At 36.3% G+C, this 14,788-nt stretch overlaps 1 protein-coding gene across 12 annotated transcripts in view; it reads left to right on the forward strand.

Moving 5' to 3' along the window:
• The window catches only part of LOC309864762 (uncharacterized protein), a 468,381-nt gene that overhangs the window by 186,815 nt on the left and 266,778 nt on the right, over positions 1–14,788 (forward strand). For 10 of the 12 annotated variants that reach the window (XR_014311747.1, XM_082730547.1, XM_082730552.1 and 7 more), the window contains one exon: positions 12,551–12,614. The exons of the other annotated variants lie outside the window; for them this stretch is intronic. Coding sequence is in view for 9 of the 10 variants with exons in the window: in XM_082730547.1 (XP_082586673.1) it covers positions 12,551–12,614 (64 nt within the window). In the remaining variant the exon portion in view is untranslated. The remainder of the gene's footprint in view (positions 1–12,550; positions 12,615–14,788) is intronic. 12 annotated transcript variants of the gene reach the window in all.

Consider the following 14,788-nt stretch of genomic DNA (forward strand, 5'->3'; position numbering starts at 1 on the left):
TCCTACCCACTTAAGCCTCCATGTTGCATCACCACTTCCTCATATCAGGGAGATCATATGATAGTTGTCTTTCTCTGCTTGACTTATTTCGCTAAGCATGATACGCTCTAGTTCCATCCATGTTGTCGCAAATAGCAAGATTTCATTTCTTTTGATGGCTGCATAGTATTCCATTGTGTATATATACCACATCTTCTTGATCCATTCATCTGTGGATGGACATCTAGGTTCTTTCCATAGTTTGGCTATTGTGGACATTGCTGCTATAAACATTCGGGTGCATGTGCCCCTTTGGCTCACTACATTTGTATCTTTAGGGTAAATACCCAATAGTGCAATTGCTGGGTCATAGGGCAGTTCTATTTTCAACATTCTGAGGAACCTCCATGCTGTTTTCCAGAGTGGCTGCACCAGCTTGCATTCCCACCAACAGTGTAGGAGGGTTCCCCTTTCTCCGCATCCTCGCCAGCATCTGTCATTTCCTGACTTGTTGATTTTAGCCATTCTGACTGGTGTGAGGTGATATCTCATTGTGGTTTTGATTTGTATTTCCCTGATGCCGAGTGATATGGAGCACTTTTTCATGTGTCTGTTGGCCATCTGGATGTCTTCTTTGCAGAAATGTCTGTTCATGTCCTCTGCCCATTTCTTGATTGGATTATTTGTTCTTTGGGTGTTGAGTTTGCTAAGTTCTTTATAGATTCTGGACACTAGTCCTTTATCTGATATGTCGTTTGCAAATATCTTCTCCCATTCTGTCAGTTGTCTTTTGATTTTGTTAACTGTTTCCTTTGCTGTGCAAAAGCTTTTGATCTTGATGAAATCCCAATAGTTCATTTTTTCCCTTGCTTCCCTTGCCTTTTGCGTTGTTCCTAGGAAGATGTTGCTGCGGCAGAGGTCGAAGAGGTTGCTGCCTGTGTTCTCAAGGATTTTGATGGATTCCTTTCGTACATTGAGGTCCTTCATCCATTTTGAGTCTATTTTTGTGTGTGGTGTAAGGAAATGGTCCAATTTCATTTTTCTGCATGTGGCTGTCCAATTTTCCCAGCACCATTTATTGAAGAGGCTGTCTTTTTTCCATTGGACATTCTTTCCTGCTTTGTCGAAGATGAGTTGACCATAGATTTGAGGGTCTATTTCTGGGCTCTCTATTCTGTTCCATTGATCTATGTGTCTGTTTTTGTGCCAGTACCATGCTGTCTTGATGATGACAGCTTTGTAATAGAGCTTGAAGTCCGGAATTGTGATGCCACCAACGTTGGCTTTCTTTTTCAATATCCCTTTGGCTATTCGAGGTCTTTTCTGGTTCCATATAAATTTTAGCATTATTTGTTCCATTTCTTTGAAAAAGATGGATGGTACTTTGATAGGAATTGCATTAAATGTGTAGATTGCTTTAGGTAGCATAGACATTTTCACAATATTTATTCTTCCAATCCAGGAGCATGGAACATTTTTCCATTTCTTTGTGTCTTCCTCAATTTCTTTCATGAGTACTTTATAGTTTTCTGAGTATAGATTCTGTGTCTCTTTGGTTAGGTTTATTCCTAGGTATCTTATGGTTTTGGATGCAATTGTAATACTATATCCAGCTAGGCTATCATTGAAAATAGAAGGAGAGATTAAAAGCTTCCAGGACAAACAACAACTGAAAGAATTTGCAAATACCAAACCAGCTCTACAGGAAATATTGAAAGGGGTCCTCTAAGCAAAGAGAGAGCCTACAAGTGGTAGATCAGAAAGGAACAGAGACCATATACAATAACAGTCACCTTACAGGCAATACAATGGCACTAAATTCATATCTCTCAATAGTTACCCTGAATGTGAATGGGCTAAATGCCCCTGTCAAAAGACACAGGGTATCAGAATGGATAAAAAAACAAAACCCATCTATATGTTGCCTCCAAGAAACTCATTTTAAGCCCGAAGACACCTCCAGATTTAAAGTGAGGGGGTGGAAAAGAATTTACCACGCTAATGGACATCAGAAGAAAGCAGGAGTGGCAATCCTTATATCAGATCAATTAGATTTTAAGCCAAAGACTATAATAAGAGATGAGGAAGGACACTATATCATACTCAAAGGTTCTGTCCAACAAGAAGATTTAACAATTTTAAATATCTATGCCCCCAACGTGGGAGCAGCCAACTATATAAACCAATTAATAACAAAATCAAAGAAACACATCAACAATAATACAATAATAGTAGGGGACTTTAACACTCCCCTCACTGAAATGGACAGGTCATCCAAGCAAAAGATCAGCAAGGAAATAAAGGCCTTAAACGACACACTGGACCAGATGGACATCACAGATATATTCAGAACATTTCATCCCAAAGCAACAGAATACACATTCTTCTCTAGTGCACATGGAACATTCTCCAGAATAGATCACATCCTCGGTCCTAAATCAGGACTCAACCGGTATCAAAAGATTGGGATCATTCCCTGCATATTTTCAGACCACAATGCTCTAAAGCTAGAACTCAACCACAAAAGGAAGTTTGGAAAGAACCCAAATACATGGAGACTAAACACTATCCTTCTAAAGAATGAATGGGTCAACCGGGAAATTAAAGAAGAATTGAAAAAAATCATGGAAACAAATGATAATGAAAATACAACGGTTCAAAATCTGTGGGACACAATAAAGGCAGTCCTGAGAGGAAAATATATAGCGGTACAAGCCTTTCTCAAGAAACAAGAAAGGTCTCAGGTACACAGCCTAACCCTACACCTAAAGGAGCTGGAGAAAGAACAAGACACTCAGTGTTTTTGCATTAGGAAACTTAGAGAATACACTACACTACATATTCTTAAAATACACCTTACAAGTAGTTTTTTCCTTTCTTTAAATTTTTTTATTTTTGTTTTTAAAATTTAATTCTAATCTAGTTAACATACAGTATTATATTGGTTTCAGGTATATGATATAGTGATTCAAAAATTCTATATATTACTCAGCGCTTGTCATGGTAACTGCACTCTTAATCTCCTCCACCGATTTCACTGACCCCACCACCACCTCCCCTTTGGTAACCGTCTGTTTGTTCTCTATAGCCTTATAAGTAGTTTTTAAACATATCAGCTATAAATGGGTTCCCTAAGAACTTTAATTCCCAGAGAAGGTCCATTTTATTACCTCTCAGATAAAGATACATAAAATAGTCATTTTTTACCAACCCTATGAAAATTAGCACTACACACTTCACTTCAAATATATTCTCAGAAGAGATTTTCAGGAATTGCATTTAACTCAAGTCTTTATTGAACTAAATTGTACTTAATTCAAGAATGTATCTAAGTGAGTACAAATGGAACTTGTTTTTAGGGTTCTTGGTGACACTCCACATTATTGTATTTTTAGCACTGGGGTTCTTGATATGGTTGTTTATTCCAGAACTTCTTAGGCAGATAGATCCATTAATATCCATTTATCCTCAAGGCTGAAAGAAGAAGAAATTACACCTAAACATGAAAAAGTTACCATTGTATTTGGCAGCCTGGGTTGGTTCCCTAAAATGCCTGAGAGCATGGAATGAAGTGTTAAGCTCTGAGGTGCAAGGTTTAGTTGTCATGGGTCAGCAGCAGCTGTAATCAAGGAAAGGCTTCATGGAAGAAATAAATGGGTTTCTTTGTGATCAAATAGGGTATTGGAGCCCCTATCATCACCTGGAGGTCAAAAGACCTTTGGGTCATGATGGTTTTCCTAAGAGGTAATTTATACATGTCACATCAACTGTAGCTTTGTGAAAACTTGTCAAAGGACTATGGCTTTATAAAATCAGCAGAGAGGAAAGTAAAAAGAAGCAGGAGAAGAAAGAAGACATTTGTTGCACTCTTCTATGGCAGACACTGGGCTGGGAGTTTTGCTTATTTGTATTAGAGCCTTAATAGTCACAATGATCCAGTAAGTCAGTTTATTATCCTCATTCTACAGATGAAGGCACCAAGATTCAGGGTGTTTAATGATCTTACTTATGTTTACACAGTTAATAATTGTTAGAGCCAAGGTGGGTTTCAGGAGGTCTTCTGTGTTCCTAAATGGGTCTCGTTCCAAATCCCACACTCTTTTCTCTACAGTGTATGGCTCTTAGCAAGGTCAACTCTGTGGACCCTTCTTAAAGAATGGTATGGCTTGCAGTGGACAAGACTTGTTAAGTGCATAATAAATGGAACTTAATTTCTTCAGCTCATCACAACTTTGATTCATGAAATCGACCTTAGACTAAAATCCTTCTCTAGACTCTCTGTTTTGATTTTAGGTTTGGGAAGTGCGGTGTATTTCCTAAAACAAACAACAACCCAAAAAACTTTCTAATTTGCACTAAGCAGGAGATAATGAGAGTGTATATAAAGAGAAGGCAATTCAATTATAGAAAAGTATAAGGAGAGCATCTTGCAGAGAGAGGTGACCTGGCATTCAAGCTCAGCCTGGCCACTCTATCTTCAAGTGACATAAATCATACATCTGGACTAAGGCTCAGTCTTCTTACCCTTTCTAACACTAACCATCTCTCCTGGCTCTTTTTCTACACCCAGATGGTACAGAAATCTTCAGACAGGCTCCATCTGCCTACCTACCCATGAAGAACTGTCATAGAATAGCTAAAAAGTAGTTTTGTTTATAATCTCAGAATCTTGTTGTTGACTTTGATCAAAATTCTGATTTTAATGTAAATATTTCAATTGCAGATTTTGGTTTAAATTGTAATGTCCACCAATTTTTCTGCCTTCTAGTTTATGGGACAGAAGTAAATGCTCTGTAAACTTTCATCTGACCGTGGGTGAGAAGTTTACCCCTGAAAGTTCCATAGTAGCTTCAGTTGATGATGTCAAGCAGTTGTATTGGGACACTATATTGATACCATGCAAATCTGGAAACCAGCCAGCCAGTGATCCCATTGGGCTGACATTTGAAGATGAGGTATTCTATCCTATGTGAAAAGAAAACATCAGGCAAATTTATAGGTTGAATTGACTATATTAGGCTAAGTGAGGTATAAATGTTCAAAGTTCTCCCTGAATTATTATTTTTGTGGTCATTCTGGGGTGATGCTCAGGCACAGCATAGGTGAAACATACACATTTTAAGTTAGACTTAAATACCTTGCACCTGCAAGTGAATCAACCTGGATAGATAAGAATCAGTGGCTACTGATGGTCACAGGTGGTGAAATGTACCATGAAGTTGGCGCTCTCAGCCACCAGGCAGCCCTGCCCACATCAAAGTCGTGAGCACACTTTGATTTCATAGTCCCTTTCATTGCCCTTTTATGTTACTGCGACAGAGGTTTCTGTGGTTAAAATCAGATAGTATATCTGCCACTCACCCATTCAAGATAAGGTGCCCAGAACTTTAAGGAAGTAAGAACATTAGAGAACCAGGGAGTTGGTTCGGATTTTCAATGGTCCATCCCAGTGACTTTCACCAAGACATTGCATGAAAAGATTTTTCAGAACTATATGGATTTGGGGTTTGAATAAGTCATAATCATCTTTCAAAGAAACAAAATGTTTTTTTCTTGAGCATGACCACTGTGTCTCTTTGTTTCTTCCCTCTTCCCTCCCACACCCTTTGCAATGCCATATTTTCCTTTGTGCTGTTGTGACAGACACCTGTGGCATGCTGGTTGAGTGTTTTCATGTGGTGCAGGAAACTCCCTGATTCCAAGCTGACCCTTTCTTGTAATTTTGACCCCTTTATGAAATATGCTGTTCTTGCCAGAGCCAAAACAAAGCAACACATGGCAACAAGGAACTTAGGCACTGGCTCAGAGTAAATGAAACGCACTGGTGACTGATTCAGCCTCTGTATTTTGTCCAACACATTCCCTATTTCTTAGGATACAAATTTAACCCTATGGCTAGACCCACCAGTTCCCCAGAGAGGGAGGCAAAGATCTTAGCTTTGGTGGCAAGTTTTTGCCACATTCCTTGTGGTGGATAAAAAAGAAAAAGAACAATACTTCATTTTAATTTAAGAGTAAATCCAGAAAAGAAATCTTCTAACCATTCAGAAAGTTCCACAGCTTCATCCAGTGATCTCATACTTTTTGGATCTTTCATTTTGTTATATGATATGAAAGTTCCTAGATTTCTATCATGATGAAAACAAAAAGCTCACTTTTTCCAAGAAGTGTATTTATAGTATAATATGATATTGAACATTTATGGTAAGTTTTAAGGACTTCAAAATTATTCTAGAATTTTGAGGAATAAGATTTATTCTGTTCATCTTTTCACCAGGAAAGAAGAAAATTAGAAGAAGCATCTAATATCCAAGATTATTGTACCATTTCAAAAGTTCTCATCTGAAGATAGCAAATATATTTAGGGCCAATTCTCTGTCTTTGCTGCATACCCACCTAGACAACACATGTCGTTCTCATATGGCTACGGGCAGACCACTAGCTGAACACTGTCTAGACCATCCAGAAAGTTTGTGGGCTATTCATGCCATTCTGAATTAGACTTTGATATTTTAGAATCATTGGAATATGAACTGAGGCAACTGGTCTGCGAAAGATATCTTTAAGGTCAGTTACACAGACAGTGGGTACTTATTCAGGTCAAAGACTAGAATGTGTTGGAGGATGGGAGTGTGTGTCTGTGTGTGTGTGTGCGTGTGGTGGCTGGTAGTGGTGGAGTTTATAAAAATGGAAATCCCAAGTTAAATGCATGTCAGATGAATGGATAAAGCAGATATGGTTTATATATATATGGAATATTACTCAGCCATCAGGAAGGATGAATACCTTCCATTTGTACCAATATGGTTGGAACTGGAGGGGATTAAGTTAAGAGAAAGACAATTATCATATGGTTTCACTCATATGTGGAACATAAGGAATAGTGCAGAGGACCACACGGGAAGGGAGGGAAAACTGGATGGGAAGAGATCAGAGAGGAAGACAAACCATGAGAGACTCTGGAGTGTGAGAACCAAACTGAGGGTTACAGAAGGGAGGTGGGTGGAGGGAGTGATGGGGTTACTGGGTGTTGGGTATTAAGAGGACTCGTGATATGATGAGAACTGGGTGTTATACACAACGAACGAATCACAGAACACTGCATCAGAAACTAATGATGTATTATATGCTGGCTAATTGAACATAATAAAAATAAAATAAGTCATAAAAAATGTATATGCGTGAACATGTGCATATATGTACAAACAGACACACACACACACACTCCTAGCCACCCCTGACTCCTTTAGCATCTGACCATTGCAGAATAAGGTATTTGATACCCTGTACTAACCAAGGTAAAGGCAAGATTTTTCAAAAGGTTTGAAGGAAACAGGAAAAATGGAACCATATCATGTAAAGATACAGTTACAGAATTATGATGTTTGATCATTAATAAAAAGTGTTTTCAAGTAATTATAAAAGTCAAACTCTCATACAGTATGTTAACTTCTCATCACATCTGACCCCAAACTGACTCTCTTCCAAATAAGGGCTACACTGGAATGAGGACACCCCATGTACCAAGCCTCTTTGCACCAAATTAAGCCTTATTCTTTCTGTGGTGACAATTTAGTAGGTCATTAATTCTCAAATGAGTGTCTGTGATCCTTTGGTAGGATGCTAGTAAGATCACACTGAGAGACTTACTAAACTGTATGTGTCCAGATCCCTCTTTATTGGAGAAATGAATTGTATTGACCATTTTTAATAATCTATAGTGCTGTACTCTACTATGCAAAAATTCTCATCATTTTATGTATTGTCTTATTTTTACTATTATAAATCAGAAGAAGGAAACTTGTTTGTATGACTAATTTTAGAAGGGTTCTTTGAAGAGACTTCCAAGGAATCTTAGTAATATTTAAAAACTTTTTAAGAAGTGAGATTGATTTTTGTCAGAAGCTTCCTTGTAATAAGAACAGTCTCGGAGACCAAGTTATTGGCCATTTTCTGACTTTGAAACCAATGCTCAGCTTCCTCCATCTTTTAAACTTCTGTTTTAGAGACTTTTCCTTGGTACCTGACATTTTAAAATGCTTGAATTTTTGCCTTTTCAGCATTCTACCCTTGTGTGCTTCCACTAAAAGAGTCTGGAGAAGTCTAGAAAGTTCAATTAAATTATGACTTTATTCAAAGACAACTAAAATTAACCCTAAATTAAAAAATTTTTTTTTAAAAAATAAAGTATTTCCTTGTGTCAGGAAACATTCTTCTCCCATCTGGTCTTTCCCATCAATATTTCTGGCTACCTGGTGCACTTTGTTACATATCATTTGTCACCAGACATATTTTTATTTATTTGTTTATTGTATATCCCTCCTACTCACCTCACCAGAATGTAATCTCTGTGAAAACAAGAACAGTGTTTTACTCTTGTTCTGTTATAATGGTACCTGACACATACTGGATATTCCATAAGTCCTTGTTGAATACTTGAACAATTAAACAAAAGTAAGGAGAAATATAAGAATCTATTTTCCTTCCCCAAAAGAGAAGTGAAGAATAACAGCTTGGTGGCAAGTTTGTTGCCAGAGTATTAATTTTGTCTTTCCAATAATTTTAAGAATGTTTTATACTATGTAGCTATATAAGAATAAACTTGATTTTTTAGCAAACTAACAAAACTTATATCTGCCTTGGTATGCCTGGGTGGCTCAGTTGGTTAAGCATCTGCCTTCTGCTCAGGTCATGATCATAAGATCCTGGGATCAAGTCCTACACTGGGCTCCCTGCTCAGTAGAGAGCCTGCTTATCCCTCTGCCTGCTACTTGCCCTGATTGTGCATGATTGTTCTCTTTCTCTCTGACAAATCAATAAATAAAATCTTTTAAAAAATAGTAAATTAAAAAAAAAACTTCTATACCCGAATAACTATTATCCTTCATGATAGTACTCTTGAGAAAATATGTATCTATTCAAGTAAAGCTCACAATATTTTGGGAATATCTCTGTGAGATCACTTTCATGGCTATTTGTCACCTGTATAAGCAAATTGACACCACCGATTTTTTTTTAAATTATTTTTCAATTAATTTTGAGTAGCCAACACACTTGCATGGTTAGATTACAAATATTTGAGAGTATTTCAGATATATTTCTTTATCAGTTTCTAATTCAATCCCATAATATTCAGAGAACATAAAGTGCATCATTTAAATTATTTTAAATTTAGTTAGATTTGTTTTATGGTCTAGAATATGATTTATCTTAACTATTCTGCTTTCCCTTTTAAAATAATGTGTATTCTGCTATTGGTGGGTAGAGTGTTCTACAAATGTCCATCAGGCCAATTTGTTGATAGTGTTGATTAAATCTCCTATATTATGATTGATTTTCTGCAAGTTTGTACTGATTGTTGAGAGAAGGGTCAGGTCTGGCTGTAATTGTAGATTTCTTTGTTTCTTATTGCAGTCCTATCAGTTTTTGCTTCATATATTTCAAACCATTTTAGGTGCAGAAACATTTAGAATATGTTATGTGACAAACCCCCAATACAAAGGTATTTTACTTTAAACAGCTATTTTTCAAAGAGATTTAAATAATGAAGAAGTCTTTAATGTTTAGTCACACGAATACCACTTCTAATACTCACCATTCTTTTGGGGAGATTTAGACTTCTGTCTTTAATCTTTCCCTTCTGCCTGAATGACTTTCTCGTAACATTTCTTGTTTTACATGTCTGCCAGTTATTAATTCTTTCTGCTCTTGGATGTCTGAAATGTCTTTTTTGTACTTTTGGTTTTGAAAAAACTTCTGGGTTTAGAATTCTACATTGCCTTTTTTTTTTTTGTTTTTTTAAATTCTGTCTATAGTGGTATTGCTCTGCTATCTTCTGGCTTGCATTGTTTCTTACCATAAGACTGCTTATCAAAAAAGACTGCTTTTAAAATTTTCTCTTTATCACTGGTTTTAAACCATTTGATTAGGATATACTTTGCAGCTTTATTTGTTTCTTACATGTCAGGATTCTTTGATCTATAGGTTTATCATTTCATCAAATTTTGAAAATTTCAATCATTTTTTATTTAAGTTCATTTTTTAACCCTCCTGCTTATTTCCATTTGGGATCCCTATTGTATGTATATTTGAACGAGGCCCTGTTACTTTTTCTCTCTGTTTCATTTTGAATAATTTCTATTGTTATATCTTCAAGTTCACTAATCTTTCTTCAGTGTCTAATCTGTTATTCCATCCAGTATATATTTCATTTCAGAAGTATATTATCCATTTCTTGAATTTTATTTGGTCTCTTCTGTATCTTCCATATTTCTACTTAACATTCTCAAAGTTTTCTCTAGCTTCTTGAACAAAGTGGATAATTTATAATAACTATTTTAATCTCTTATTTTACCAACTTTGTTACCTATATAATTTCTGGTTCTGTTTCTGTAGGTTTACTATTCTCATCATGAATCATATTTTCCTGCTTTTCTGTATGCCTTGCAATTACTGATTGGGTGTTAGACATTATGCAATTAATTTTGTTATATGCTTGATATTTTTATATGCATATAAATATTCCTGAGCTTTCTTCTGGGACACAGTTACCTGGAAACATTGTGAATATTTTGGGGATTTTGCTTTTAAGTTTTGTTAGGTGAGACCAGAGCACCATTTATCTTGAGGCTAATTTTTCTCTAATATTAAGGCAATAGCCTTCTCAGTAGTCTTCTGATGTCCCTTGAATTTTGAGGCTTTTCATTTTGAATAATGGGAACAGAAACTATTCTTGGCCTTGTGTGAGTCTGAAGGAATGTTCCCTCCAATATTCTTGAGAGATTTTTTTCTCCAGCCTTAAATAATTCTCTCACATACAAGTTCTAAATATTACCCAGATGAAGACTTAAGAGGAGCCCTCTGTAGATATCCAGAGTATTCTACATTTCTGTCTCTCTCTAGACATCTTCTTTCCAAACACAGAAACAGATTAAAAAAAATACAAAATTAAAACAAAAATTGCATGATTAGATTGTGACTGCTTCTCTGCTACACACTCCTGTCCTCATTCCCTGGAAATATCCACCTAAACCTTCATCTCCACAAGTCAGTATTTTTTTGTCCTCACTTTCTGTTTTATGTGAGTGGCTTCTTTCAAAACAGTAATGTCTCTATTTTGATTGTAAGACTTTTTGATTCCTGCAAGAAAATTTGCATTTCCCTCCCTTTTCCTAATTTCTTGAAAAAGTATTTTGGCGTTGGGACTCAGAAAAACATAAACTTTCTAAAAAATACCAGAATGAAATTCTAACATTATCTTACAGTTTCCCTTGCAATTACACTTGACCACATGACTAAGTATATGAGTAGAAGGAAATCGTGTAACTTTATTTTGAAATTAAAAAAACAAAAAACACTTGCTTGTGCCTTCCTTTATTTCCCTTCCTCGGATTGTGGGACTAATGAGCCAGCATAGATAATACTGGAAAGGACATCAATACTAAAAATGTTCAGGACATAAGTAGACAGAACTTGAGTCCCTAGATGACCTTATGGAATCAAAATTTTCCTGCAATCCTGAAGTGTTCATTTCCAGACAGTTTTACAAGAAAGAGAAAATTCTACCTTTTTTAATCCACTGTATTGGTGATTTTCTTTGATGTACCAGCTTAGACTCTAACTTATATAATAGGTATATTAAGCCCATTTGTAGTTACCGTTATGATGGACAAATTTGACCTTAGTTCTGGCATAATATTTTATGATTTTTATTTTTTAAATAAAAAATTAATTATATAGTTTACTTATCTACTTTCACATGTATGTACAGTTTTTTTGGGAAGGTTTGCTTTTTTCTTTTCCACTGATGACCTTTATTATAATTTCCCTCTTTTAATTTTCTTCTCATAATTTTTGGTATTATTTCTATCTTGTCAAAACATTTAGTTCTATTTTTTGTCAGTCACGTATACTAAATGTTTGTGTCTTGTCCAACTGTCATAGTTTTCCTGGTCATCCTTTTGTTGGTTACAGTTTATTTCTATTAGTATCCTCAGAAAGGGCTGATAGGGAATATAGTCCTTGAGTTCTTGACAGTTGAAAACTGTTTGTCTTCATCCTTTATACTTCCTGGTTGTGAGATTGTAGAACTAAGTTTTCTTTCCTTCCATATTTGTAAATGGTATGAATCCGTAATCTCCCATATAGAATTTGATACAGGGAACTCATCCCATTTTTGCCCTGAAATATCATTATAATTTAGATCATACATTCTCAGAGGTTGAAGTATATTCTGCTGATTTACAAAATGAAAGTGAGAAAGGATAGGTAGATTGTATTTTGGTTTTTGATATATGTGTCATGGGTTTTATCTTTAATTATATGAGGATAGAACACTGCCTCAGGGAGAATAACAAATACAGATAATAAGAGTGGAATCTATACATAGTTCATACGGACATATCTTTAAAGATAAAAGAAGAAAATATTTATAATGCTATTAAACTAACCAAGGATGTAATTTAAAACCTTCATAGCTTTATTGCTCAAGTGACTTTGTTTCTTCTTAGAGCAGTGACCCAAGAGGGAGGTATTGTAGACAGAGATTAAACCCTTTACCCTGTTTCCTTAGTTTTACAGAGTACGGAATTGCTGGACTGCATGTATCACTTCAAGCTGCCTGCAAGTTATTCAAGGTAAACTAATTAAATGATTCTACATAGGAAATATTTGACATTGACACATATACAATTACCCATGGATAATTCAGGGTGTTTATAATTAACAGCCTTTGCTAAGCAATAAGGCTGAGAGGGCCAAAGACAAAATCATTTCATCATAAGTGATAAAAATTTCAACTTGTCTTTGTAAAAATATTACATTTTTAACCTGAATTTCAAATTTTATCACCACCAATTTCAATACTTCATGTTTTCGGGGAACATTTCTATATACAGTACTTCACTGCTCCTTTGCTTATTTATTTATTCAGCAAATATTTATTAAATGCCTACTACATGTTATGCAGAGAATCAGTAGTAAACCAACATCAGATAAAGTCCTGGTTCTCCTGGAGTTTATATTCTGGCATGGGAGATAGACAGAAAGATAGACAACTAGCCAACCAGCCAGCCAGCCAGATATCAGATTCTTATTAAGAATAACATGTCTGGATAGGGATAGAGCTAAGTGCAGGGAGGGTAGGTTCTGCCTCAGATAAAGTGGTCAGAGGAGGTTTCTCTGAGGGGATGAGCAGAATCTTAACTGGGAATAGCTAGAAAAATGTGACCCAGGCAGAGAGAAGTTTAAAGGCAGATGCCCCCAAGGACAAACATGCTTAGGTATCCTGGGAATAGCCAGGAGGATGCACAAGCTGAGAGAACAAATGCAGTTGGAGAGTTGGTGGGAAAAGATGGTGTGGATGATACAAAATCTTGTAGGCCACGACAATGCCAAGGACCTTGGTCGATGGAAGTAACGGATTTATCTCTATGGAAAGATACTAAGAGGTTCTGAGTAGAAGAGTGACAGAACATGATTTGCATTTTAAAAGACTCTCTGACTGCCATGTGGAGAATAAGCTTTGGGGAGCATAGGTAGGAGCCTGGAAACAAGGTAGGAGGCTATTGGAGTGATCTAGGAAAAAGATGAAGGAGGTTTGGCCTAGGATGATAGAGAAAGGAAGTGCACTGAGCCCTGTTTAGACAGAGGTCATATTTTGAAAGTTAAAGCCAGTAAGATCCATTGCTAGATTGAATGTAGTTATATGAGAGAAAAAGAATAGTCCAGAACAATTCCAGTGTTCAGCTTAAGAGCATGGCTGACTGGTGGAACCATTCGCTCAGAAGGGGAATGAGGGCAAAAGTGATGGATAACAGGGCTTGAATGAGCTCAGTTATGACATATTAAAGTGAGATACCCTTTAGATGCCAAAGTGGAGAGGCTGGGTAGGCAGTTTGATATACAAGCCAGGCATTCAGTCGAGGGTTTGAGGCTGGAGGTAATAATCTGAAAATTTCTTCATATACACACTATTTAAAGCTACAACTTGACAAGGTCACACAAGATGCGAATTCAGATTAAAAAGAGGTACAAAGATTGAGCCCTGGGAACTGCCAATGTTTAGAAATAGGGAGAGGAAGAGAATCCACATAAGAGATTAAGAAGAGAAGGAAAACCAGGAGGATGGTATCATGGATACCAAGTGAGGAAAGAATTTACAGAAGGCAGGAGCAGTTCTTAAAAGTTTGAGCATAATTGCACTATGGCTATGAAAGGTGCTATTATTAGAGGAACCTGGGTGATCAGTACACAGGAACCCTCTGAACTATTTTTGCAACTTCTGTGTGCATCTAAAAGTATTTGAAAGTAGACATTTAAAACAGAATGAAAAGTGGTTTCAAGAAGAAGAGCAAACAAATTCTGCTGAGAAGACCATTGAGAAGAGGGCTTGGGACTGAGGATTCAATGTGGCAATGTGGCACTCATGAACGAGTGTGCTTAGAGTGGGGTCATGGAGTAAAATTTCAAAGTCAGTGTTTTTAAGAGAAAAAGGTAAAAGAGGATGTCAACACAGTGAGCAGGGACGATTCTTTGGGGGATTTTACTGTAACAGATATCGGAGAAACACTGTAGTAGGCAGAGGTGTAAATGGGGCCGGGAAAGCATCATAAAATACAGCCAAAAGTTGACCTTCCTACTGCTTAATTCCAACATTTCACTAGCCACCATTTCTTATTGTGATATACTAAATCGTTTAGTTCTGACAGTTTTGCATTTTCTCCTTGTACTTGTAAGTTTGCTTTTCTTTCTTCTCTCTCTCTCTCTCTCTTTTTTTTAATTGTGATTGCCCTTTAAAATTAGTTTCTGT

Source organism: Mustela nivalis (genome assembly GCF_964662115.1).
Source record: "Mustela nivalis genome assembly, chromosome: 5".
Classification (NCBI taxonomy): domain Eukaryota; kingdom Metazoa; phylum Chordata; class Mammalia; order Carnivora; family Mustelidae; genus Mustela; species Mustela nivalis.